Source organism: Cetorhinus maximus, chromosome 15 (genome assembly GCF_964194155.1).
Source record: "Cetorhinus maximus chromosome 15, sCetMax3.hap1.1, whole genome shotgun sequence".
Classification (NCBI taxonomy): Eukaryota; Metazoa; Chordata; class Chondrichthyes; order Lamniformes; family Cetorhinidae; genus Cetorhinus; species Cetorhinus maximus.
In genome coordinates, this window is record NC_135893.1 from 31,316,452 (window position 1) to 31,341,838 (window position 25,387).

The following is a 25,387-nucleotide window of genomic DNA, read 5'->3' on the forward strand; positions in this document are numbered from 1 at the left end:
GCTGGGGGGGGCCAGGAAATCCTGCCCATTGTGTCACTTTTAATTGTTTCAAGTGGTAAGTTTAAAAAGTGAAGCAGTTCAGTTGTGATTAATACCTCTTGTTTTTATAGAGTTCTAACACTATGGTTTGATTATGGACACTGGCCTGACGTGAATGAAGCTCTGGTTGAGGGGATCAAAACTATTCAAATTGACACCTGGTTACAGGTACGTAAGCTCCTGACAGTTCAGACAGTGGCATTAGTTATTTTTACCGCTTTATCAACCAGCAAGTACAAGTGTCAAAATAACAATGTTGTATTAGAGAGTGTGGTTTATGGTAATAAATTAAAAATGTTATAAATGCACAGCAGATCGGCCAGCATCTGACAAAATGACAGCACTGGTGAAGAGTTCCCACTGAAATATGAACCTGTCATTCTTTCTGTCAAATGTTGAGGGACCTGCTAATCCAGCAGCTGAGTTTCCTCTTTATCTGCTGATGAATTGAATGTAGCTTAATTGTCATTTGAGTTCTAATAATTATCTTTCATTTGTATTTCCGTGCGTGTGTAGAGCTATCATACAACTGCACAACCAAAACCGGTAAAATAAAACAGTGCAGGACTTTGAGTGTCAGTTCTGAAATAAAAGTGCTCTATAGTAACGCTTGGGGCTGGATTTTACCAGGTTTTCCTGGTGTGTTTTCCACCCCATCGTCTAAAAAATCAGTCAGGAGCCCGCCTCCAAAAATGCTGGCTTTCCCACAGCTCGGCGGGTCATTAATTGGCTCAAGGTGAGACTTCCACCCATCTGGTAGAAGCTTTGTAGTCCCAGCAACACCAGGTCAAGTGGTGGCCACTGCTGGATCTATAGCCAGTCCCTGAAGAAAATGAGGTTAAAGAGGCCGCATAGAAGATAAGTCCACGGTATCAGCGAGGCCTGGTTGACAGGCCCCAGCAAGGGTGGTGAGGGCCGGATTTGAGAGACTGGCGGGCTGAGTGTGTAGCGGGGGCTGCCCGATGGGTACAGGGCACTCCCTCTCCCCCCCCCGTTCCCGCTACCCCTTGCCTGATACCAGCCTGCCCACTAAAACCTGTTGGGCAACCTGCTTGGCTTGAGCCTCCCTCTGCTGCAGGTAAAATAGTGGCGCAGGCCAGATGAGGCACTTGATTGGCCATTAATTGGGCACTGCACCACCCCTCATAAAACAGGAGACAGGTTGGGGGCGAGTGTGAAGGCAGCAGGCAGGCTGCATTTTACCAGCACCTCACCTGCCATCAAACATGCTGCAGGGAAGCTTAAAATCCAGCCCATAGTATGGGAAAGCCTTAATAGCCTTAATAAAGTCCTTTTTTTAGGGAGTTTTGTTTCTATATATCAATCTCCAGGTGAATATTTCTGTACGATCGTTGCGCAATTTTAATTACCTTATTCAATCTTTAAACTTTGACCATTAAGTAAGGCAGTGATAATATTTCCTTGATGACCTAATGGACAAAGGCACCATCTGGTGTTGCATTATGTTCTATCAAAGGTTCCACATTCAATCCTCTGACTGTGCTGAATTAATTAAATTCTGCCCGAGTGTGATAATTACAACCTCAGCAGCCATGGGTTAGTGAGGAGGTAACATCAACCAGTGTTTAATCATGATATCTGCCCAATGAAACCTGCTGGAAAGTGCACAAGTTAATGTCGGGTGAGGATAGGAACTGACCTATGAGGTACTTCCTGGGTCACATGGACTGGTAACACTCTCTACCTCGCACATGAAGAAAAGCCAATTGGGCAAAGTATGGACAGGCCACCATGTTACCCATGGAGCTGTACCCCAGCAAGAGTCAGCTTCAGAAGAGAGAATTAAAATAGTGACAGGCATGGGGTTGTAGTTCAGTAGGGAAACATGTTTAACGTGCATTAAATCTTTGTATCCTAAATTAAAGGTGTTCATCTTGTCTGTAAACTGATTTTTGGAACAAAATGTTTCACTTCTATTGGGGAATTTTCTTCAGGTAATCCCTCAACTCATTGCAAGAATTGACACACCACGTGCCTTAGTGGGTCGACTTATTCACCAGCTCTTGACGGACATTGGTAGATACCATCCCCAGGTAACCAAAGCAACAGTTGTTTCCTTTATCTTTCCAAACAATAATTACAAAGTTAATCTACCTATAAATTTATCTGAACATTACACTTAATCTGCCTGATGATAAATGATATTTAAGAAAATAATCTTTGTTAATGTTGTTTTTTACTTGGTGCACCTCACTGTGTCTTTGAAGTAGAACATCATTAGATATGATGCATTCATAACAAAATGGGAAAGAGTTTTTGTTTTTATGTTTACTTCACCTCTTTAGTATGGTCAACATTAACCGTAACTCAAATCTCTCTTAAGATGAAGAAATTTACTATACAGTCAATTGTAGCTTGATGAAGCAATGTCAAGTATCAAAACAGAAGGCGAATTCTCCCCTATTCATGATCAACTGAGAAGGGAAAATTACATTCTTGGTACTTTATTAGAAGATTATCCTCCTGTTTTTATCATCTTTGATGTATAATGACCTTGTACTAAAATTAATGAGTTATAATTTTGTCTATTCAAGGATGTGCTGCTTTGTATTTAAGATTATATTTTCCCTTCAACGTTTTAATGTTGTTCATTTAATGATGTACTCTTTGCTTAAACCACAGGCTCTGATTTACCCACTTACTGTTGCATCCAAGTCCACTACACCTGCTCGCCACAGTGCTGCCAATAAGATCCTGAAGAATATGTGTGAGCATAGCAACACACTGGTACAACAGGCCATGATGGTAAGTGAATATCTACAACTTATTTAGCAAGGGTTTGGAGAGGAAATCTAATGGTGTTTATTTCTATTGATTACCTTTCAAAGCTGTTTGCCAAAATTTGAAAACTATCCACAGGTTCTTTCTTTAAATGTAATAGGTATTTTAAGTGTAACTTCGGTTGACCTTTTCTGAACTGCCTGGATATTCTTGTAGTATGGCAACCAGAATTGTACAGAGTACTCCAAATGTAGCCACACCAGTACTTAGTACTGTCTCATTATCACTTCCTTGGAATTATTTTCTGTCATTCTGACCAAACATCCCAAGATCTATGGAGAGTAACGTAATTTAAGTCTTTATTAGACGTTTGAAAATATTACAAGTGTAGAATGTAATTTCATCAAATTTATGCTAAATAAAACTAAATAACAGCACAATACAACAGATAACCTAATTTTCTTACTATAATCCATTATTTCAGTAATTGGTAAATCTGGGATTCGGAAACTAGTAATAAATCAGATTCAAAGCTCCAATTTTGAGTTTGAAGAATAATACTTGTGTAATAAAAGATGATCCATCATCTAGAATATTACATTTACTAAACAAAAACAGACCATTCAGATCTATGCAGATGTTTATGGTCCACATGAACCTCTGCTCAACCTACTTCATCTCACCCTCTGAACATAGCCTTCTATTACTTTTTCCCCCGATGCATTTGTTGAGCTTTCTCTTAAATGCATCTACACGATCTGCCTCAACTACTCCGTGTGGTTACAAATGCGGCATTCTAAGCACTGAGTAAAGAAGTTTCTCCCGAAGCTTCTTCTTTACATCTACCATATTGGACCCTTTCATAATTTTAAAGACCTCTTTTAGGTCACGCCTCTGCCTTCTCTTTTCTATTAAAAAAAAAGAAGTCCAACCTGTTCAGTCCTTCCAGATGGTTATAACCTTTCACTTCTAATAACATTTTACCACCAGATACGGTGGTGGGGCCGTAAAATGCGTCAAGCCGTTCAAAAGTCCATTAACTTTGGTGGGACAGGTAAGTTTCAAATGCCACATTTTGAATTCACACAGAACAACCTGGTGCTAACCAGCAGGAAGACCCCCATAGCTCCATAAATGTGTATCCCACATTAAAACAAAGTAGACCCTTGTACCCCTCCTCCCAGTCAGTCACCAACACCACAAGGCCCAGCCACTGATTGCTCACCCACCCGTCACTAGGCCCAATGCCCAATCTCTCCTCCAGAATCTTCTCTTGTCCTTTCAGGGATCTGGGACAATAAATGTCTTGTTCAGTATTGTGATGCAAAAATTGACTTTGCAAAGTTTTTAAGTTCCTGTATTCAGATACAGGTATAGTGTCTCAAACCTAACTATCTGAAAACGAGTGGAGAGGCCATAAAATTCTGCCTTGTGTGTGAGCAAGAGAAATTAAGTTTATTGATTTACTTAACTGTTGTAGATTTTGTTTTATTTTCTTTAAGCTTCAGACATCATGTAAAGCCGTGAATAAGGAGGTGGACACATCTGAATTTTAATTAATGATTCAAAATAAGTTGAATTTTGAAGGGAACAAAAATGAGATCTAGTGATCGCAGCTGTGTTTTGTTGGTAGTTAGAAAAAGTAATATTCTAATTGTTGGCACTTATGAAGGAGAAAGAGGAGCACAGAGTAAGGTAGATAGTATTTTGTCTTTATCCCAATTTAATTTTATTAAAAAGCAAGTAGTTTGAATGTTGAAAACAAACAAAGTCTCTGATGGAAATGGATACTAGGGAAGAGGGAACCAACTTTTCACCACCACTTACTCTTTAGGGCAACTGGACGGAGGGTTACGGGTGAGGTTAGTGACAGCAGAGGCTATGCAGGTAACAGGTTAAATGGGCAGTTCAAAGGGGAAAAGGCTCTGATGACAAAGCAAGGGAGCAGGGATAACGATGGGAGTGAGGGCCGATAGGAAGGGGTAACGAGAAGGCAGGAATTATGATAGGAGTATGGATTGATGGGACCACCTTTTCCCTGCAAATCCCACCCCTCCTCACTGGAGATGTAGCCTGCAGTCATTGGCAGCTCCTTTTCTGCCAGAGCATGTCATATTATACACCACTTCCCATACTCCCAGGCAAAAGGAAAACAGTAGATGGGGAAGTGGAAACTAGCAAGAGATAAGTAAAATCAAGAGTTGAAATGAATCAGAAGGGCAAGAGAAGATTCTGGAGAAGAGATTGGGCATTGGGCCTGATGAGAGGTGGGTGAGCAATCAGTGGCTGGGCCTTGTGGTGTTGGTGACTGACCAGGAGGAGCGGTAGAAGAATCTACTTTGTTTTAACATGGGATCCACATTTAGGGAACTATGGGGGTCTTCCTGCTGGTTAGCACCAGGCTGTTCTGTGTGAGTTCAAAATGCGGCATTTGAAACTCAAAACGGATCCTGCAAGAATCACAGGATCCCAATTTAAATAAATTACTGCCACAGCTGAATGTTCCCTACATGCACCCCTGATGCCATCACAACCATCTTGTCCAAGATTGCAGGTAGTGTCTCTGCTGGAAATGTGCACTTGTTTCCTACCTTTAATGTAAGGTAAAATGGCTATTTAGAGGCACACATTTCTATGTCTATATTCTCCAATTTGCTTGTGCAATAACACAACTCGTAGTAAAAAAAAGATCGGAGTATTATTGAGGCTCTGCTACCGGAACATTTAGCATATGCTGTATCATAGCACACAAAACTGAACAGCCCAGATTCATAGCATAACTAGAATGAAATTGAACAGTTGTAACAACTAAATCCAACACTGACTTTAGTACAGTAGATAAATACACTGCACGTTTTTGAATTGCATGCTTTGGAGTATTATGTCCTTTCAGGGAACTGGGACAATAAATGTCTTGCTCAGTATTGTAATGCAAAGTTTGACTTGGCAAAGTTTTTAAATTCCTGTATTCAGATACAGGTATAGTGTCTCAAACCTAACTATGTGAAAAGGAGTGATATCCAAAAATTGGACAATGTTTTAAGCTGCCATGCATGAATTTTTCTCATTAACAAATGAGTAAAATAACTTACAGGCTTGTTGGGCTAGGTGGTGAATTGGCGCAGTGGCATGCTGACTAGTTGTGAGCTTTGCACGCCTGTCTTTTCCTACACTCAGAGTGGCCTGAGCAGCCCTTTACCTGACCCGACCCGAACAGTTCTACTGGAAAACCAGCAAGATCCAAAATCCGGCACGGAGTCGGTCCCAAGGTTGCCAGTTTTGAGACACTGTACCTTTATGGCAAGAAAGATGCATAAGCTGTCATAGCTTGACACCTAAATCATCTCCATGAGCATTACTTTGAGTTTATTGAATGTTATTTGATCCTACTGATTTTATTTCTGTCTGTGTAATGTCAGAGTTTCCAAAAACAGATTGCTTTCATTTCAGGTGAGTGAGGAACTTATCCGTGTTGCTATTCTGTGGCATGAAATGTGGCATGAAGGCTTGGAGGAGGCATCAAGACTTTATTTTGGAGAGCGAAACGTTAAAGGGATGTTTGCTGTTCTTGAACCTCTACACGCCATGATGGAGCGGGGTCCTCAAACTCTTAAAGAAACCTCCTTCAACCAGGTATAGGCCAAAACCACAACTGCCCTTCATTGTGAAATTATACTTAATCCATTTCAAACCAGTGTAGGTCTATTAATAAAAAATCCCTCACATTGGTGGCATTGCAAAATAGGCGGGTTGGCCTTGTAGCTGTCTCCTCCAAAAGAATCTCAAATTTATCACATCACCTGAAAATGGCACACAACTCCAGCAAAAACTTCCAAGAAGAGAATGTTCAAAGCTCTCCCCTCTTAAAAGAAACAAACAAAAACAATATTCCAGGGCACCACCTCTTCACAAAAACTATTCCACATGAAGTTGAATATATTTAATCCAATAGCTAGGTTTTATTTTTCTTTTAATAAGTGTTTTGGGTAAAGATTTAGACAAATCACTTAATTACTACTTAGTTCACCTGTCAAGTATTTTTATTGTTGAAGTCATTATTTCCTTAATGGATCATTCTCCATAACAAAAGGAAAACGAGTATTTTTAATGTTATGATACGGCAGGTGGTATTTGCCAAGCTCACCAAATCCACAAGGGAAGCTTAGCCAAGCTATCGCAATGGTTTTGTCATTTGTATTTATTACGAGAAGGTTTGTGCACTGAATTCAGAAGTAATGAGTTCACTAACACCTTTAGAGATTTTAAAAATTAAATCAAAACATTTATTAGCCAAAGAAAAGAATAAAACACATATACAAGATTACAGTTAAATAGTTACTTAATATTATATACTTAAAATTCCCAAAATTCCTAATTAACCAGACTCCTAACTACATACCCCCTTTAAGGCAACAATCCAAAATAGATTTTAAATTTATAGAGACAATCAAGCAAGATTAGAACACACACCCAGTCGACAGTGGAATTTCAAAGGCTTTTAACACAACTTTGGTTACTGGAACAGCAGACTTCTACAAAGTAGCTAGAGGCTTTTTCCCAAGTCTGTTTCACACAATGTACCTTTCAGATCTCACACGGCCATCCCATACAGCCTTCCATCCTTCTTTAAATATATTTCTCATTCTTTGATTTGTAAATCCCATTGTTCCCCCATGCCTTTGGAATTTAGTTTTCCCATAATATAAAAACCTTTCATGTTATCATTATGGTCAGCACTTTTGGGAAAAAATCAACATAATAACCTTGCCCTATTTATCTTGCCAGTTGTAAAAACCTTATCATGCCTCTTTGAAAATCCAACAACTTTTCCCCGTATCTAAAAATGCAAATTTCATTCACACCCTATCTGCTGATTTTACCCTAGCTCACACATTAGCGTTTCAAATGCCAATTTACACCTAACTCTTTAGATAATTTAAACCTTACAGTCTAATCGCCCTTAATTTAATTAAATCAGCCACACACACAATCCCCCCCCCCCCACACACACAAGCCTACTTTACAATATCCCACCATAATATTATGAAAAATATGATAGTTTTGTGACATTAAATTATAATATTTCACTCGTGGCTAGCCAGTTGCTTGACTGAGACACATCTTAAAAGTCCTTTAGTCGTACCTCTGAGCATTGGAAGAGCAACAAAGGATGCCTCCTGTTTTTGTATTATTGAACAAACATAATAATGTACTGGAAAAGGTAAAGATGTGTGACAGGTGTTTAAATAATGAAACAAATGGTAGTAGTGTACATAACTAGGATAGAAGAACCAAGGAAGCTTTGAGTGATTTGTGGTTTTGTAGTAACTTCGACACATTAACCTAAGATACCTGCCACCTAGTGGAGTAAATGGTTGCCTGGGCTCTAAATAGAAAAGAACAGATTCCTAATATAGGGTTGGGGATTGATGAATGGGAAGGAGGAAGGAACATTAGGATTGCTCAAAGTGTATCCTGACAGAGCATCGAGAAGAATGGCTTGAGCTGGATACAATGAGTGACTTGATGTTACATATGTTCTCGCTCTGTATTTTGAGCAATTTTCTTGGAACATAACAGCAATATTATAATATAAAACTAAGATGTTTATTCTTGGGGGAATTCTTGCTTTAATTGGGATTCAGTTGACACACCTGTCAAATTTATCCTTTCACAGGCATACGGCAGGGACTTAATGGAGGCCCAGGAATGGTGCCGAAAATATATGAGATCAGGCAATGTGAAGGACCTAACCCAAGCCTGGGACCTCTACTATCATGTATTCCGACGCATTTCGAAACAACTTCCACAGGTTGGTGTTCTGATTTCGTGATAATTGTTTACGTTCTTCTTCTTCTTTGATGTAAACATACCAATCATACACAAGGATTGGTGAAACAATAATGTGGTTTTTTTATTTGAAGATAATACCATATACAGATAGAATTAACTGGGAGACTATTGTATACACATCTGACCTTGACCACTGCTGCTTGCAGACTGCCCACAAGTTATGGAACTAATACATCATATCCTGTCAAGGTAGTAATGATTGACTGTAGTTTAAGATACGTACCCTTAAAGGTGTGTGCACATCATATCAGCAGTAAATACCTTCAAGCTGTTGGAACATAAGAGCATAGCATTAACAGAGAAAATATTTATCAAAGTGGCATTTGGGTCAATAATGACAAATTTATTTGGTTTATAAACCATCTGAAATGTGTCCTGAGCAGAATATTTACACTTTAGGTTTTGACACCGTTCGAGGAAGAAAATCCATTTAAAACTGAAATGCATATCTAGCAAGTGTGGTCTAATTGAATGTTGCTGTCATGTGACAGTAGATTTCAAAGCTGTGAACAGTCAAAGCCAAATTTCAAAGTTTGGCAAGTTTGTTATGTTGTTTACCACTTTCTACAACTGTGCATGTAAGAACGGCAGAATTTAGCATTTTTATGTTAGTGTTAAAGAGGCAACATCATTGTGTGTCAAAACCACCCATAATTCTAATGAAATCACTCTGACTGAGTGGACAAGATTGGTGAGAAATTGAACTGTCATATTGGTGAAGTGAAATGAACTACTTTCTAAATTTAATTAAGAAGCATTGTTGGGGTTTATTCTGTATCTGACCTGAAACTAATCTATGCTAACACAAGGTGACAAAAGTGGGAAGTGCTACCATCATTCACTTCAATTAATACAAATTATAATGAGTTCCAAAAAACATACTTATGACCCATTTTATGATGCAAAACACATCAGAAGGATAAGTAAACACTGAGATGATGGTTGTTTTGGATGCTTTTACTGAAAGATCCTAGGGCAAAATTGTTAGTAAAAAAAAAAACTGGTGTATCTAATTTTAACATTAATTGATCTCTGCGTTTAAGCAAATGTTTTTAAGCAATTATAGAATTTATATTTCTTTGTAGCTCACCTCACTTGAGCTCCAGTATGTGTCGCCTAAGCTGCTGATGTGTCGTGACTTAGAATTGGCAGTACCAGGAACTTATGATCCCAACCAGCCAATCATCCGAATTCAATCAATAGCTCCCTCACTTCAGGTCATAACTTCCAAACAGCGACCAAGGAAGCTAACCATCATGGGTAAGAAAAACAGTCAGTTTCTAATTCGTTCGGATAATTTCCTTCCAAGTGGGAATAGTTTTAAAACAAATAGATACGATCCATCATCGACTATTTTTTGTATCAAGAAGCCAAAAGGAAGACATAAACATTGCCGAGGTTTTAAAAAAAAAAAGGTGACGTAAATCAAGAAGGAATAATTAAATTGAACCAAGCTTAGTTAGTAGAAACATGGGCCACTGTATTAACCCCAACATGATGGATGGAGAGGGACAGGATGAAAATGAATAAATGGGGAACTTGACACCAATCCACCATGTACACCTCATTGCTGTTTTTACAGCGAAGCATTTCACGGAGTTTAGTGTCCCACTATGGAGAGGCGGGACGCTTCATTAACACATTTAAATTAGACTTCCGCAGTGCAACTAGAAGCCTGATTTTAAATGTTACCATTGTTGTGAGGGTTTCCCAGGGTCAAGAAACCCGACAACGAATGAATTGCCGGCTTGTAGGTCAGAAGGAGCAAGAATGCTTCCAGCAGATCCCTCAGGAAGGCTTCCACCTCCCTTGTGATAATCATTGTCGCTCTGTCCCACCACTTTCCCCTACCACTCCACCACCCCCCCCACCCAATCCCAGATCCATTGCAAATCTCCAAACTTGTCCCCAATGGCCTGTTTCCCTCCAAATAATCATGACCAGCCTCACTCAAGCCCTCATCACCGACCTTCCCCTGTCCTGTGATGACCTCCAGGGCTGTCAAGTTAGTTGGCTGCCAGGCGGACAATGGAAGAAAAAAAATGGGGTTTTACCATTCAATTCAGTAGGACTTCAGTGTCCCTGTCTTGCTGGCTTCCTCCACCTTTATTGGCCTCCAGCACCTCCCCATATCAGGATCATGAACACTGTAGAAGAAAGGGATAAAGAAAGTCCACTGATCCTGGTAAAAATGAGTATGCATCAGGGACTATGCAACGTCTTAATTTCAAAATAGTCTGCTTGTAGAATGGAGAAAGAGTGTGTAGGATGGCATATTTGATGCTTATAAAGAACATGAGAAAAAAGTTTAGAGGAGTTCCAACCACAGTATATAAATAGAAACAGACAAGAAAAATCACAGAGCAGAGAGAGAGACTTCTGGGGTATAGAGGAGAGGAAGGCATTAGCTATCAGGTTATGAGCTTTTTTTGTACACTCTAAGTACTGGAACAGCACAGTCCTAATATCAAGATGCAGAAAATCAGTTTATATCAATCATTTCTACCTTCAGAGCTGAAACCCTTATTTCCTTTGTCCATGCAGTGCACAAAGTGAGGAATACTTTGGGGCCTTGAGATTGAAAGGAAGGGAGGTAACAGAAACAGCACAGCTGTTAGCAAACTTTTCTCTTGGCTGACCATGAGCAAATCAGTACTGCTGCTATTATTGGGTACTTGTGGTCTGTAATTTAGCAAAATGAATATTTTATCCAAATTATTAACTAGTCTAAACAAATGCTGTACAAAGTTGTAAACAAAATGTGGTAACTGTTATGGGATTTTTATCCCCCAACTCAAATTTGACAGAATTTTATCTCTATGTCCTTATAGGAAGTAATAGCCACGAATTCATGTTCTTGCTAAAGGGTCATGAAGATCTGCGTCAGGACGAGAGGGTGATGCAGCTTTTTGGATTGGTGAATACCTTGCTGGCAAATGACCCAGCATCTCTTCGGAAGAACCTCAGGTAGCGAAATGTGTTGGTATCAAAAATCAATATCTACAAACACATAGTTTAGAGCTTCCCTTGTCTTATCATGATCATTGCAGTGTTCAGGACAGCAGGCAAAATAATTAGTAGGAACATGCACAGATTATGTAGGTATAGTAGCCTTATGATTGGACCAAGCAACCCAGAGGTTATCAGTTTAAGCCACCCATTTGTAAACAATCGCTACAAAGTTCATTAAGAATCAAGATAAGACTGAGGCAACAACAGCCCAATTGCTTCAACAAAGTCCACTTCATTAATGCCTGGGACCTGGTGCTCATATTGGGAGAGCTGGCCCCTGACTAGTGAAGCAACAGCTTAACCTAGTTGCACCCACAACATCAAATCCATCAGGTAACACCCCAATCTCAACCATCAACATCCCAGGAATTGGCCCATCATACTGTCAGGATAGGCTCATTTGGAGTGGGGGCATAGTAATATACATCCAGGTGTCAGTGGCGCAGGGTATCCTTAACAATGTTCAAAATCCTATTAATTCCCAAGGCTTCAAGTCAAACACGGACAATAAAACTTCCTATAAACACCTCCTGCTTCCATCCACCCGCCAACCCAACCACCCAGAGTCAAGCATGTCATGGCCTAGAACAACACCAGGCATACCTCAGCATGAAGCATTCATCTGGTGAAGATACTATGCAGGGTGCTAAATGATAAAAGCAAAAAGGCTATCGACAGAACTAAGTGATGCCACCACTATCAGATCTTAGCGATACTCTGTACCATACCACATCCAGTTGAGGATGTTGCTGGGCACTCAAGCAACTAACAGGAAGGTCCATGAACATTCCTATGTTCACCTATAGTGGAACCCAACATGCGAGTACAAGAGACAAGGCTGAAGTATTTGCATGTGACTTCAACCAGAAGTTCTAAGTGAATGATGCTGCTCTGCCTTTTCTTGCGCTTCCTAGCTTCATACCAACCTCCAGCCAATGTGGTTCAATCAAAAAGACGTTAAGAAGTGGCCGAATGTGTTGGACCAGGGAAAGGTAATGAGTACGGACAACATCCTGGCTGTGATGCTGAAAATATGTACTCAGAACTAGCTGCTTCCTTAACCAAGCTCTTTCACTGCAGTTAAGGCATTAACATCAAATCAAATAAAAACAGAAAATGCTGGAAATACTTACCAGGTCAGGCAGCATCTGCGGAGAGAGAAACAAATAGGCATTGAGCAACAATAACTCTCCAACAAACTGTTCACTGATGCTGATTTGGGGGATTCAATCAGAGTATTTAGCTCTAGACCTCATTTGTTGATGGATCTTAAAAGCTCTGGCAGCTTAGCCAGCTTTGTTCCTGTAGCAACGCATGAAGGAGATCCATGCTGGTTGGAAATCTAAATATGGTACGAGCAAAACTCAGAGGCTGGTATGGCGTTGCTCTCCCACAATGTAAAAGCATCTTTAGACTGTCAGGCTTGAAGCATTTGTAGTGACATTTGAAGTTTTAGTCCATTTGTGTACACATCAAAAATGAATAGCAATCTCCTGTATTTTAACAGTAGAAAAATGTCCCTGATAGAGGAGGTAATTAGCTTGTATCCCACATGCACTAAATTTTAAACATATTGATTCGTTTCATGAAGGAAGAAACATGGTATTTATTTTTAAAGCACATTTTTAAAAAACATGCAATGCGTTTAGATGTTTCTCTCAAATATTCTGGGCTTTTCCCTCCAGTATTCAGAGGTATGCTGTCATTCCACTGTCCACAAACTCTGGTTTGATTGGCTGGGTCCCACACTGCGATACACTCCATGCACTCATTCGAGACTATCGAGAGAAAAAAAAGATTCTGCTAAACATCGAGCATCGCATCATGCTCAGGGTAGGTATTGCTGACAATTTATTTCAAATATATACTTTCTTTCTGTTATGTCATTAAATTTTTAAGGAAAAGTGAATAAAAGTAATTTAAATTTCTTCCTTGAACATACTGGGTCATATAGTTAAATGGTACTGCCAGACTGAAGTAGTGGATAGAAGCATAGAAAATAGAAGCAGGAGGAGGTTATTCGGTCCTTCAAGCCTGATCCGCCATTCCATATGATCATGGCTGATCCTCTGTTTCAATGCCATACTCCCGCTCTCTCCCTATACCCCTTGACGCTTTTAGAGTCTAGAAATCTATCTATTTCCTCCTTAAATATATTCAGTGACTTGGCCTCCACAGCCTTCTGTGGTAGAGAATTCCACAGGTTCACCACCCTCTGAGTGAAGAAGTTTCTCCTCATCTCAGTCCTAAATGGCTTACCCTGTTTCCTGAGATTGTGACCCCTTGTTCTAGACCCTTCAAACACCATCCCTGCACCCAGTTTGTCCAGCCCTGTCAGAATTTTATGTTTCCATGAGATCCCCTCTCATTCTTCTAAACTCCAGTGAATAAAGGCCTAGTCAGCCCAATCTCTCCTCATACGAAAATCCTGCCATCCCAGGAATCAGTCTGGTGAACCTTCGCTGCACTCCCTCAATGGCAAGTATATCCTTCCTTCGGTAAGGAGACCAAAACTGCACACACTACTCCAGGTGTGGTCTCACAGCCCTCTATAGCTGCAGTAAGACATCCTTGCTCCTGTACTCAAGTCATCTTGCAATAACGGCCAACATACCATTTGCCTACTTAACTGCTTGCTGCACCTGTTTGCTTGCTTTCAGTGACTGGTGTACAAGAACACCCAGGTCCCTTTGTACATCAACATTTCCCAATCTATCACTATTTAAATAATGTTCTGCCATTCTGTTTTTTCCACCAAAGTGGATAACTTCACACTTATCCACATTACACTGCATCTACCATGTATTTGCCCACTCACTCAACTTGTCTAAGTCGCCTTGAAGCCTCTTAGCATCCTCCTCACCACTCACATTCCCACCTAGTCTTGTGTCGTCAGCAAGGTTGGAAATATTACATTTGGTTCCCTCATCCAAATCATTGATATATATTGTGAATAGCTGGGGCCCAAGCACTGATTCCTGCGGTACCCCCACTAATCACCGCCTGCCATTCTGAAAAAGACCCATTTATTCCTACTCTGTTTCCTAACTGCTAACCAATTCCCAATCCATACCAATACATTACCCCCAATTCCTTGTGCTTTAATTTTGCACACTAACTTCTTATGTGGGACTTTATCAAAAGCTTTCTGAAAACCCAAGTACACCACATCCACTGGTTCTCCCTTATCTATAGATATGGGGATCTGAACTGTATGGGGAGCTGGTGCCTACTCAACTAGAATGCCAGCTTCAAATTTGCAAAAAAATCAATTCAATACAACACACATTAAAGCACTTCCAAGACAATATCTTTTAAATATAATAAATTGACCTAAGAGCTCTAGCCTGACAGCTTTCAATCAACTCGGTTTAAAGCTTCATCTGTTAACTGATTCACTCATTCTCCGCTGAGTTTTGAATGTCAGTTGCTTAAACTCATTTAATGGGGAATGCAAAGTACACAAAGCCAATTATTTCTTTACATAGTATGGTATTTTAAGTGTTACAATGTGCATCTAGTTTGGTTGTATTTAAAGGATTTGATGTAAATTCAAAGCTGTATTTCTAGTTCAATAGATATCTGAATGCATTTGTCAGGATCAACCAAAGCACCAGTGATTGTCAAGCAAAAAGTTGAATTAACATTTTTTAGGAAGAAGTGGATCAAAAGCAACGGAATTATAAGAATTTCTAGCTTGAATTGAATAATAATATTTTTTGTGAAAATATTTGTGGCTTTTTCCATTTTGAGATCAGGTTTTCCAAACTTAGTTGCTTCTTTGTCTCTTTCTGATGCCTCCCTTTCTTCTTTATCTCCATTTTTAAACAACAAATTAAATGTTTGAAAAATTTGCATGATATTTATGTTTGACTCTAAGGGCAGAATTTTCTGCTGTCAGGCGGATGGTCGGGAGCGGGCGTGGGCGGGCAGGGAGCTGATTGCTGCCCGCGATTGGCTGCACACCGCCAGCTTGACGCACGGCCGGTAGCGCTGAGCGCATGCATGGGAAAAAGCACAGAAATCTCCCTGAGGCACGGAGCTGCCACAGGGAAATTAAGTTCACATTGAAATATTTAAATAAAGAAAGATAAAAATTACTTAGACATGTCCCCTCATGTGACAGTGTCACATGAGCTGAGACATGTTTATGAATTGTGAAAAAAATATTTATTCATTTAATAAAACCTTCAGGAAACCTCATCCCACCGGAGGATGAGGTTTTCTGAAAAACGTGAAGGCTGCTCAGGCTCTTTGCCTGCCCGCTGACTTTAAGGTTGGATGGACAACGTTGATAATTACTTTAATTGTTTTTTTAATGGCCTTAACAGGCCTTTGACAGTTCGGCAGGCGCCCGCCGAACGAGAGATCTGAATGATGCACGGTGACGTCGGGACACACGCCCGACATCACCGCGCGTCATTTTACATGTCGGTGTGCCAGGCCCGCTCCCGCATGCCGACGCAAAAATTCTGGCCTAAGAGTTGAAAAATCCGTCCAAACTGACACATAACTTTACTGCATGCTTTGTTCTGTTTTAACCAACAGATGGCTCCGGACTACGATCACCTCACTCTAATGCAGAAGGTTGAAGTGTTTGAGCATGCAGTGAATAATACAGCTGGAGATGACCTGGCCAAGTTACTGTGGCTGAAGAGCCCCAGCTCCGAGGTAAAGCCTTGTTTAATATTCAGAGCAATCTCCACTTTCCCACATGTGGCCTGCGATCCCCAGCTGTGGTGCAATGGACGCATTCTGCGCAGAATGTCTGTTTCCAGATTTTTTGTAAATAACAATATTAAAACACACAGATAAATTTTCAGCTTCATTGGATTGACCACCTGTTACAGAACTCACCTTGTTTTCATTCCAGGTAGTGAAGGTGAATTACCCCACCATAGACACGGCGAAGAATTCTCTACTTGTAACAGAGTTATAAGCACATTCATGAAGATTTCACCCCTCAATATCTTTAGGAAATCCTTTAACATATTCCGTTACACATGGCATCCGAGAGACATCAATAGGTCTCAAATCAACTGTGAACTATGAGATAAAGTAATGGAATATAGTTAAAATGAATTTTTAAAAAACTGATGCCAGAAATCTAATGTAAAATGCTAGGTATATACAGCAAGTCCATCAGCATCAGCAGAAAACAAATGAACATTTTGGGCAGGACTCCTTATTAGAAGAATTCTAATGAGGGTCATGTCTAAAATGTTAGCCTAACTTCCTCTTTCAGAAGTTGATTGACTTGTAGCCCACTTTCTGCTTTTTGTGCAACATATACTTTTCTTCAAGCGGTGGTGTAAAGCGTAAAAAAAACCTTGGACCTGAGTTATCTCTATGTAGAAAATAGGATGTTTAATGAAATGCTACACTTTGAGCATGCACCTGATATTTGACCTTTGAACTTTAATGCCAGTTCAAAGAAACATTTGTATTAAAAGTGAATATGATTCTCCCTTTCCTAGAATGTAAGGAACCTTGCCTTGAAGTTATGTTATGCAACACCAGAGTGCATACACGAGTGTGCATAACCTCACATTGAATTCCTCTTTCCACTAGAGGGAGACAATGGTATATTGTTAATGTCTCTGGATTACTAATACAGAAGCCCAGGCTAATGCACTGGGACGCAGGTTTAAATCCCATGATGGCAGCTGGTGGAATTTAAATTCAATTAATAAAATCTGGAATTGAAAGCTAGTCTCAATAATGGTCACCATGAAACTATCATTGAATGTTGTAAAGACCCACCAGTACACAATCCACATCAACACTTTTACATGGATTAACCCATCATCATCTGTAACAGTTAGAATTTGAATTGATGTCCAATTTATGAGTCTTTAAAGTTTTTTCTCTCATATAAATAAGAATTTGCTTTACTGCTGCTAGCTTTGCCTTCCATTCTAGACTGTCAGACGTTTACAGCACAGGAGGCCATTTGGCCCATCATGTCCACGCCGGTCAAAAAAGATCTGACTAGACTAATCCCATTTTCCAGTGCTAGGCCTATTGCCCTGGAGGCTATGGCAGCACAAGTGAATATCTAAATAATACTTATATGTTACGAGAGTTTCTGACTCGAACCACCCTTTCAGATAGTGAGTTCCAGACTCCCACCACCCTCTGGGTGAAGAATTTCTCAAATTCCCTCTTAGCCTTCTACCTCTTACATTAAATCTATGCCCCCTGGCTATTGACCCCTCTACTAATGGAAAAAGTGCCTTCCTATCCACCCTATCTATGCCCCTCATAATCCTATACACCTCTATCCGGTCCCCTCTCAACCTTCGCTGCTCCAAGGAAATTAACCCTAGCCTATCCAATCTTTCCTCATAGCTCAGACCCACCAGCCCAGGCAGTATCCTGGTAAATCTCCTCTGCACTCTCTCCAGTGCAACCACATCCTTCCTATACCGTGGTGACCAGAACTGCACGCAGTACTCCAGTTGTGGCCTAACCAGCGTTTTATACAGTTCCAGCATAACTGCCCTGCTCTTGTATTCTATGCCTCAGCAATAAAGGCAAGTATCCCATATGCCACCATAACCACCTTATCTATCTGCCCTGCTACCCTCAGGAATCTGTAGATATGCACACCAAGGCCCCTTATTATGCATCGCAGAATATCACCCACCCTATTTTTGCACAGTTGATATATTTTTCTGGTGTCCTTGCTAAAAAGATGGCACAATTGGTTCAGCCTGGGTCACTTGGTCAAGAAACACACATACTTTCTGACAATCCCTGTGTAATTCAGAATTACAAATTCCATTAGGTGTATACTGTAAATCAAGATGAAATCCTCTGACACAACTCCTCGTGTAGCTTTAGTATGTCCTTTCCTCCTTCTTTAGAATCAGATGTTACATTATCAACAGGGTGCTGACTTTTAAATGCAGTCTGTGACCCACTTTGTTCAGGTTTTAACTCCGGATCATCATTCTATTTCATGGCTGTTGGTTTTTTTATTGCCCAGGCCAGTAAAAAACAGTTTCAGCCACCCAGACAACTGAATATTTCTTCTCCCTGTTTAAATGCAGAATTACAGTTTATTTCTAATGTACAGTAAACTCTCGATGGGTCAAATCCCAGGGAAACTGCCTTGAAATTCGGGTTAAGCAAAAGTTCATGATAGCTACAGAGGCCCACTTTGCCATAAAAATGCATCTCTATGTAACTCGATATGCCTACAAATGCGGGATGGGCATGTTCTCTGCTAGGGCTGCTTTGAACCTCCTTAGTAGAGCTTCTTCGGCATTAGAATATGCAGCCGTTCTCATCCACTTCGTTGCAGGAGAGAATGCTTGTTTGTTGAACTGTTCCAAGATGTTCTCCTTGGTTTTCAGAATAGTGGACAAACTTGATGGCAGAATCTCCAACAATTTCGTGATGTCCACTTCCCACCTCAAGCCATGGTTTTCCACTTCTTCCCTCCAATCGACAACACTTTTAACTTTCTCACAGGTTTCACCATACTTGCACACTTTACAAGCAGTTTCACAGGGAAATCTCAATGTGAAATGATGGCTTGTCCAGCATTTCATATTTGAGCGCGCTTGGGTCTAACCACTCCACTCTGATCGTGTAGTCACGTGACCTCTGGTGGAAGAGGGTGGCTTGCTTGCGCTGCAGAAGCACCTCTTGCAAAGGATTTCAGCATTTTTTTTTTGCCAGCGCCGAACAAAAGTTCTGCCAAACTGGATTGACCTCTGCGGGACTTCAGCTAATCGCGGGCATAGGTCTGTGGCATTTGCTATTCTGCCGACGAGAATGGTTGATAACTACGACACAAGCAGAATTTCATGTCATCTGAGTTTGACTCAGAGATTTCACTGTGATATCAAAAATCAATTAATGTTGTTTTAAAAGCAAAGTGAAAGGCCTTTGAATATTTATTGTGCTTCAAGAGACTCTTCCAGTGTCAACCAGTTAAATGTGTGTTTGTGTTTTTGAGAGGTTAACAATACTGATCTACACTCTGGCACTTTGCAGGTGTGGTTTGACCGAAGAACAAATTACACACGCTCGTTGGCTGTGATGTCAATGGTGGGTTACATCCTGGGACTAGGGGATCGGTAAGGAGATTCGCCAAACTGGTGCTTTTGTAACTACCATACAATCCAATGATCTCTACAGCTGCCTTCAGAACATATATGGGAGAAGATTTTAGCTCCTATTTGTAGCAATACTATAAACATTTTCTTCATACTTTTGATTGCATTACCTATAGTAATCATTGGAAATCCTCTGCTTATATCTGTCGTGTACGTGCTGTACGCAGACACATTGTTTGGGGAGGTGCCAAAGGGCCTCTGACAGTCATTGAACTGTACCCCAACAGAGTTAAGGCCTTTTGGAGAAATTGGGTAATAGTTAGCAAACAATCAGTGACATTGAATGTGCTATTTATTCATAGACTGTATACATCTATCACCTACTTGTGTTTAATCATCCATATTCATTATAGAATCTTATGATGAAAGCTCCTTCAAAACTGGCTGAATCCAATGCCATATTTCCCATGAAATCTGACAGCATTTTTGCATTTGTTTGGTTTTCCAGACATCCATCAAACCTGATGCTTGACAGGCTTAGTGGAAAAATCTTACACATCGACTTTGGTGACTGTTTTGAGGTAAGGCAGAATCTCAGAGCAAACAGCCAGTACACTACTATGTGACTTTGGAAACAATCCATTGTGCTCCCACTATGAGGAAACACCTAGCTTGCCAAATATAAATTGGGTATTTTATTTTCCCAATACTGTGCATATTCAGTTAATAAGGATCCCTAATGGGCGAATGAAGGCTGTTTCTTCTTCCCGGTTGCCACTCTAAAATTATCACGTATTGCACAGGCTAGTACCAGTTGAACAAAAACAAAAAATGCTGGAAAAACTCAGCAGGTCTGACAGTCTGTGGAGAGAAAGACAGAGTTAACGTTTCGAGTCCATATGACTCTTCTTCAGTACCAGTGGAGTTTAGTCTGTTTAGGGATATGGATAATGGTCTCATTCAGGATTTCTACTAAGGTGACAGGAGGAAATGGGGGGGAAATAGGACTATATGCTGTCAAAGCACCCTGGTGGTACAGCAAATCGCAGCTACACTGCCATGGATGTGAATACCAGTCTGAGCCATGAGGTGAGAAAGTGACCATTGAAGCACACTAATTGAAGAGGCTGTTCTTGCCTATCTTCCAGCGGTATGGGAGGAGATTTGGAAGTAGATTAGTGCACCCTTAGTACAGGGGAAAAAAGCTCAAAAATAAAGAACAGTGGGAATCCTGTCAGACTACGCGAGAGATGTAAACTGCAGTGTTCCAGGGCTGTCTGTCTTTACGGTTTAATTTTTTCACAGGTTGCTATGACCAGGGAGAAATTCCCAGAGAAGATCCCATTCAGACTGACCAGGATGTTAACCAATGCCATGGAGGTAATAGCCCTAACTTACTGCCAGCTTTTAAGTACTAAAACGATCTATCATACAAAAGATGTTTACATATTATGTTCACTAGCTGATGTTCTATGCTATTGCACTCTGATAATTTGGAACACAGATGGGATGTATAATTGATAAACCAACCTGTTGTTTACGGCCCCTGCCCTTGAAGTTCCTGTGGGAAAGCTATCTAATGGTAAAGCTATTATTGGAGGCAAGGTTATTTTATGGTCAGAAAAATCTGAAAAAGAAGGCTATATTTTTAATTGTTCATTTGTGAGTTGTTTGTATTTTGTAGAATGTGGGTACACCTGAATTTTATTTTCCTTCATTACTGAAGGAGTGCTGCATGTTGGAGGTGGCATCTTTTAGCTTATGTTAAACTGCCCCATCGGGTGGACGTAAAAGATCAAAAAAAAAGCGGGCAATTCTCCCAATGTCCCGGCTAACATTTATTCCTCAGCCAACATTACCAAAAGAAAAGAAAAACGGATTAATTGCTCAATATTCCGCTGCTGGGTTCAAATTGGCTGCCAAATTTTCACATGACAATCGTGACTAGACTTCAAAAGTAATTAATTGACTATGAAGTGCTTTGGAATGTTCTAAGGATGTGAAAGGTGCCAAATAAATGCCCATTTTTATGAATTATTAATCTTCCTAATGTTTTGGAAATCAACAATGGATAGCATTAATATGTATATAATAAAACTAGCACATTGATGGTGATATATTTTGCAGGTTGTGGAAGAGATGTGGCAATGTCTACCGGCACTGGTTAGGGGGAAGTTGGTGTGGTTGGAGCCCAGAACTAAGGTTTTGGTTCAGGATGGGTGTGGCTAATGGGGCTACATGTTGGGGAAAGTCAATTGATTTACAAAAGGAAGAAATATAATTGAAAGCCTGGAGTGGAGCCCAGACAGAGGTAGGAGTGAATGCAGAGCAAGAAGTATGTTCCTTTCAATTGAATCTGAGGCTTGTGAAGGCCATAGGGATCTATAGAGCAATGTGTTTTAAATGGTGTTCCTGGATCATGTCAATATTCTCTGCCATTTTATTCCCAGGAACATAATATAATCCACTTATCTCAGAATTCATAGCATTTAAAGAAATACTCAGCTGAAGCCTGGGTAAACAGTGTCATGACAGCTGTATCTCTATTTGTTGAACTGCATTATAATTGCTCCAAAGAATAATTCTATTCAATGTGATTGGGCAGATAATTGAAAGGTTATTTACCAAATATATTAGGCCAAATAAATTTAGAAATTATCCATTTTAAAGCAGATAAATAAAGACTTGGCAAATGAGGGAAAACAAAATAAACCCAACAGTTGCAACTGATCAAGACATTTTATTCTGAAAATATATTAATATTACAGTAGTCTAGCTTAAATAGTAAAGTTTGCACTCCTATCAGAAGCAGGAAGTTTTTATCAAGGGTTTTCTTTATACAGGGAAGCCACCAGCAAAGGGTCTTCAATACAACTGCTGTATCATTAAATATGAAAGAACTTCCATTTATATAGCACCTTTCACATCCTTAAGACAACCAAAAGTGCATTCCAACCACTTAATTACTTTTGAAGCGTAATCACTGTTGTACTGTAGGAAATGTGGCAACCAATTTGTGCACAGCAAGGTCCCACAAACAGCAGCATGATAAAGTCCAAATGATCTAATACATTTCTTCAGTGATGTTGTTTGAAGGAAAAAATATTGGCCCAGGACACTGGGGTAACTCGCCTGATCTCAAAATAATCTCATTGGATTGTTCTTGTCCATCTGAGAGGGCAGATGGGCCTTCAGTTTAACATCTCATCTGAAAGATGGCACATCTACTAGTGCAACACTCCATCAGTACTGCACTGGAACGTTGACCTGGATTGTGTGCTCAACTTTCTAGGGTGGGAATTGAACCCACAACCTTCTATCTTAATGCACAAGCCCATACCATATGCTCCATTGATATTCCATTACTACTAACTGCATTTATGTCCCTTATTGCTGTTTCACAGGTAACGGGTTTGGATGGGAACTATCGAATCACATGTCACACGGTGATGGAAGTGCTTCGGGAGCACAGGGACAGCGTCATGGCTGTGCTTGAGGCCTTTGTTTATGATCCCTTATTAAACTGGAGGCTCATGGACAGTGAGTATTGAGGAAGATTTTAGAAAAGTTAGAGCTTTAGAGACTTTTTTGAAATCCAGGGTAAAAGATTCATGAGGTCATTGAAACATTTGAGGTAACATCAATGATGTGTTGTTTCCTCAGTACAGAAATCTCCAAGCTTAACCTAATAATAACAAGTCAACAACCACTTACATTTATACGATCTGTTTAGTGCAATATAATGGTGTTGCCACCTTCCTGTTTTAAAGATAACAAGCACTAATGGAAGAAAATGGCTTTTTAGGTTGGCATTTAGAATCCACTGGGTATAACTTCCAACAGGTGGTGTTCCCGTTTATTTATTTAAACAGATTGATGCATGTGTATTAAAGGCAGCACACAGCGTGATTTAATTCAAATGCATTTTGCTCCATTTGGAAATAGAACCAGTCAAGAAGTATATTCCTCTATTATCCAAGTCTATATGCATCATTCCAGCAGCAGTAATTATTCAACAGTAAGGTGTTAAACTTGACAATTACATCACATTCAAACACTTAAATGAACATTTTTTAAGACTCGCTGATCTTCTGTGGTGATTACACATGTGAAGAATTAAAACCAAGTATAGCCTTTAAATGAAGCAGGGTTCAGGGCTGGAGGATAATTGGATCAAGGTGCACAAGTCTAATACAGTGCCCATTTTATTTTTATATAAAACTTTGACTTAATATAATTTATCATTAAATAGTAGAAAAACTTACGGCAACTGGGGAAACATAGAATTAGCTTAGAAGTAGGAATTTCTCTGCAGTGCGAAGGAACTCAAGTAGAAAATTAATGCTATGGTGCCACTAGTGGCGAGAAGACTTAATTGCAGCATTAGCAAGTTTATTTAGATAGTTTCCATTCTAAATGTGGGCGGAAGTTTTTCATGCAAGTTGATGTAAATCTGTGACAAAAATGTGTAGACAGGTAATGCATGCAACATAATAAATTACTACAAATGTAAAGTCATACTTTTGCTAATTTGGTCCTCCCTTCTTCTGATGGCTGGGACTCCTTCCTGAGGTATGGTACCACAGTAACCTTTCACCTCACTTAAATGGTATTTTACATATCTAGACCTAAACAGTGTCTAGGAGGAAAATGACAACCACCCTGTCCTCATCCAACATCCATCCACAGCCTGTGGTCATGGAACAGTGATTCAGATTGGGGATCATAACTGGTTTTCCCTTACTTAACCTAGGGACCCTGAACCTATTTATAGCATCCTTCTGTCAATGCAGAGTGGAAATAAAGATGAATAATTGTTGTAAATGGTAAAAATAGTAACCTCTAATCTCCAAACGCATGTATCCAGAAGTATCTCTAGTAGCACTTTAAAAAAAGTCAGTTTTCTAAACAATTGGAACTAGAAGAACAATTTGAGAACTTAAAAATACTGTATGCATGGATTGCCTCAGCTCATCTGCTGCAGAAGGTCTCATCTATAGCTTTGTTACCTCTAGACTTGACAATGCTACTCCTGGCCCACCTTCTGTATGACAGTCTCCGTAAAATTGAGATTAACCAAAGTTCTGTTGCTCATGTCCCAACTCACATCAAGTCCCATTCACCTATCATCCCTGTGCTCACTGACTACATTGGCTCATAGTCAAGGAACACCTTGAGTTTAAAATTTTCATCTTTGCTTTCAAATCACTCTATGGCTCTCCTCCCTACCTCTGTTATCTCCTCCAGTCCCACAGCCCTCTGAGATATGTATACTTAGGTAATTTTCACTACTTGAGTATCCTCGATTTAAATTGCTCCACCATTGGCAGCCCTGCTTCACTCATTTAGGCCCTAAACTCTGGAATTCTCTCCCTATACCCCTATGCCTTTCTACCTTGATTTCCTCCTTTCAGTCACTCCTAAAACCTACCACTTTCACTAAACTTTTAGCCATCTGCTCTAATATCACCATGGACTGGATTTTCCGGACTCGCCCACGACGGGTCCCACTTGCAGTGGGGCCGGTAAATTCCAGCTCGTGTGGGTCAATGTCAAATTTTGTTTTATAACATTCTCTGAAATGCCTTCAGATAATTTATTAGATTAAACAGACTATATAAATAGAAGTTGTTGTTATTGTTGGATTAGTGATTATTTTTAGTGTTGTGTGG

The 25,387-nt window shown here is 40.0% G+C and overlaps 1 protein-coding gene across 3 annotated transcripts in view; it reads left to right on the top strand.

Moving 5' to 3' along the window:
* The window catches only part of mtor (mechanistic target of rapamycin kinase), a 352,436-nt gene that overhangs the window by 315,403 nt on the left and 11,646 nt on the right, over nucleotides 1–25,387 (top strand). For all 3 annotated transcript variants that reach the window (XM_078558210.1, XM_078558212.1, XM_078558211.1), the window contains 13 exons: nucleotides 111–207; nucleotides 1,995–2,093; nucleotides 2,683–2,805; nucleotides 6,232–6,414; nucleotides 8,459–8,593; nucleotides 9,720–9,894; nucleotides 11,466–11,601; nucleotides 13,332–13,479; nucleotides 16,195–16,317; nucleotides 19,654–19,736; nucleotides 20,224–20,296; nucleotides 21,021–21,095; nucleotides 23,120–23,255. In XM_078558210.1, coding sequence (XP_078414336.1) covers nucleotides 111–207; nucleotides 1,995–2,093; nucleotides 2,683–2,805; nucleotides 6,232–6,414; nucleotides 8,459–8,593; nucleotides 9,720–9,894; nucleotides 11,466–11,601; nucleotides 13,332–13,479; nucleotides 16,195–16,317; nucleotides 19,654–19,736; nucleotides 20,224–20,296; nucleotides 21,021–21,095; nucleotides 23,120–23,255 — 1,586 coding nt within the window. The remainder of the gene's footprint in view (nucleotides 1–110; nucleotides 208–1,994; nucleotides 2,094–2,682; nucleotides 2,806–6,231; nucleotides 6,415–8,458; nucleotides 8,594–9,719; nucleotides 9,895–11,465; nucleotides 11,602–13,331; nucleotides 13,480–16,194; nucleotides 16,318–19,653; nucleotides 19,737–20,223; nucleotides 20,297–21,020; nucleotides 21,096–23,119; nucleotides 23,256–25,387) is intronic.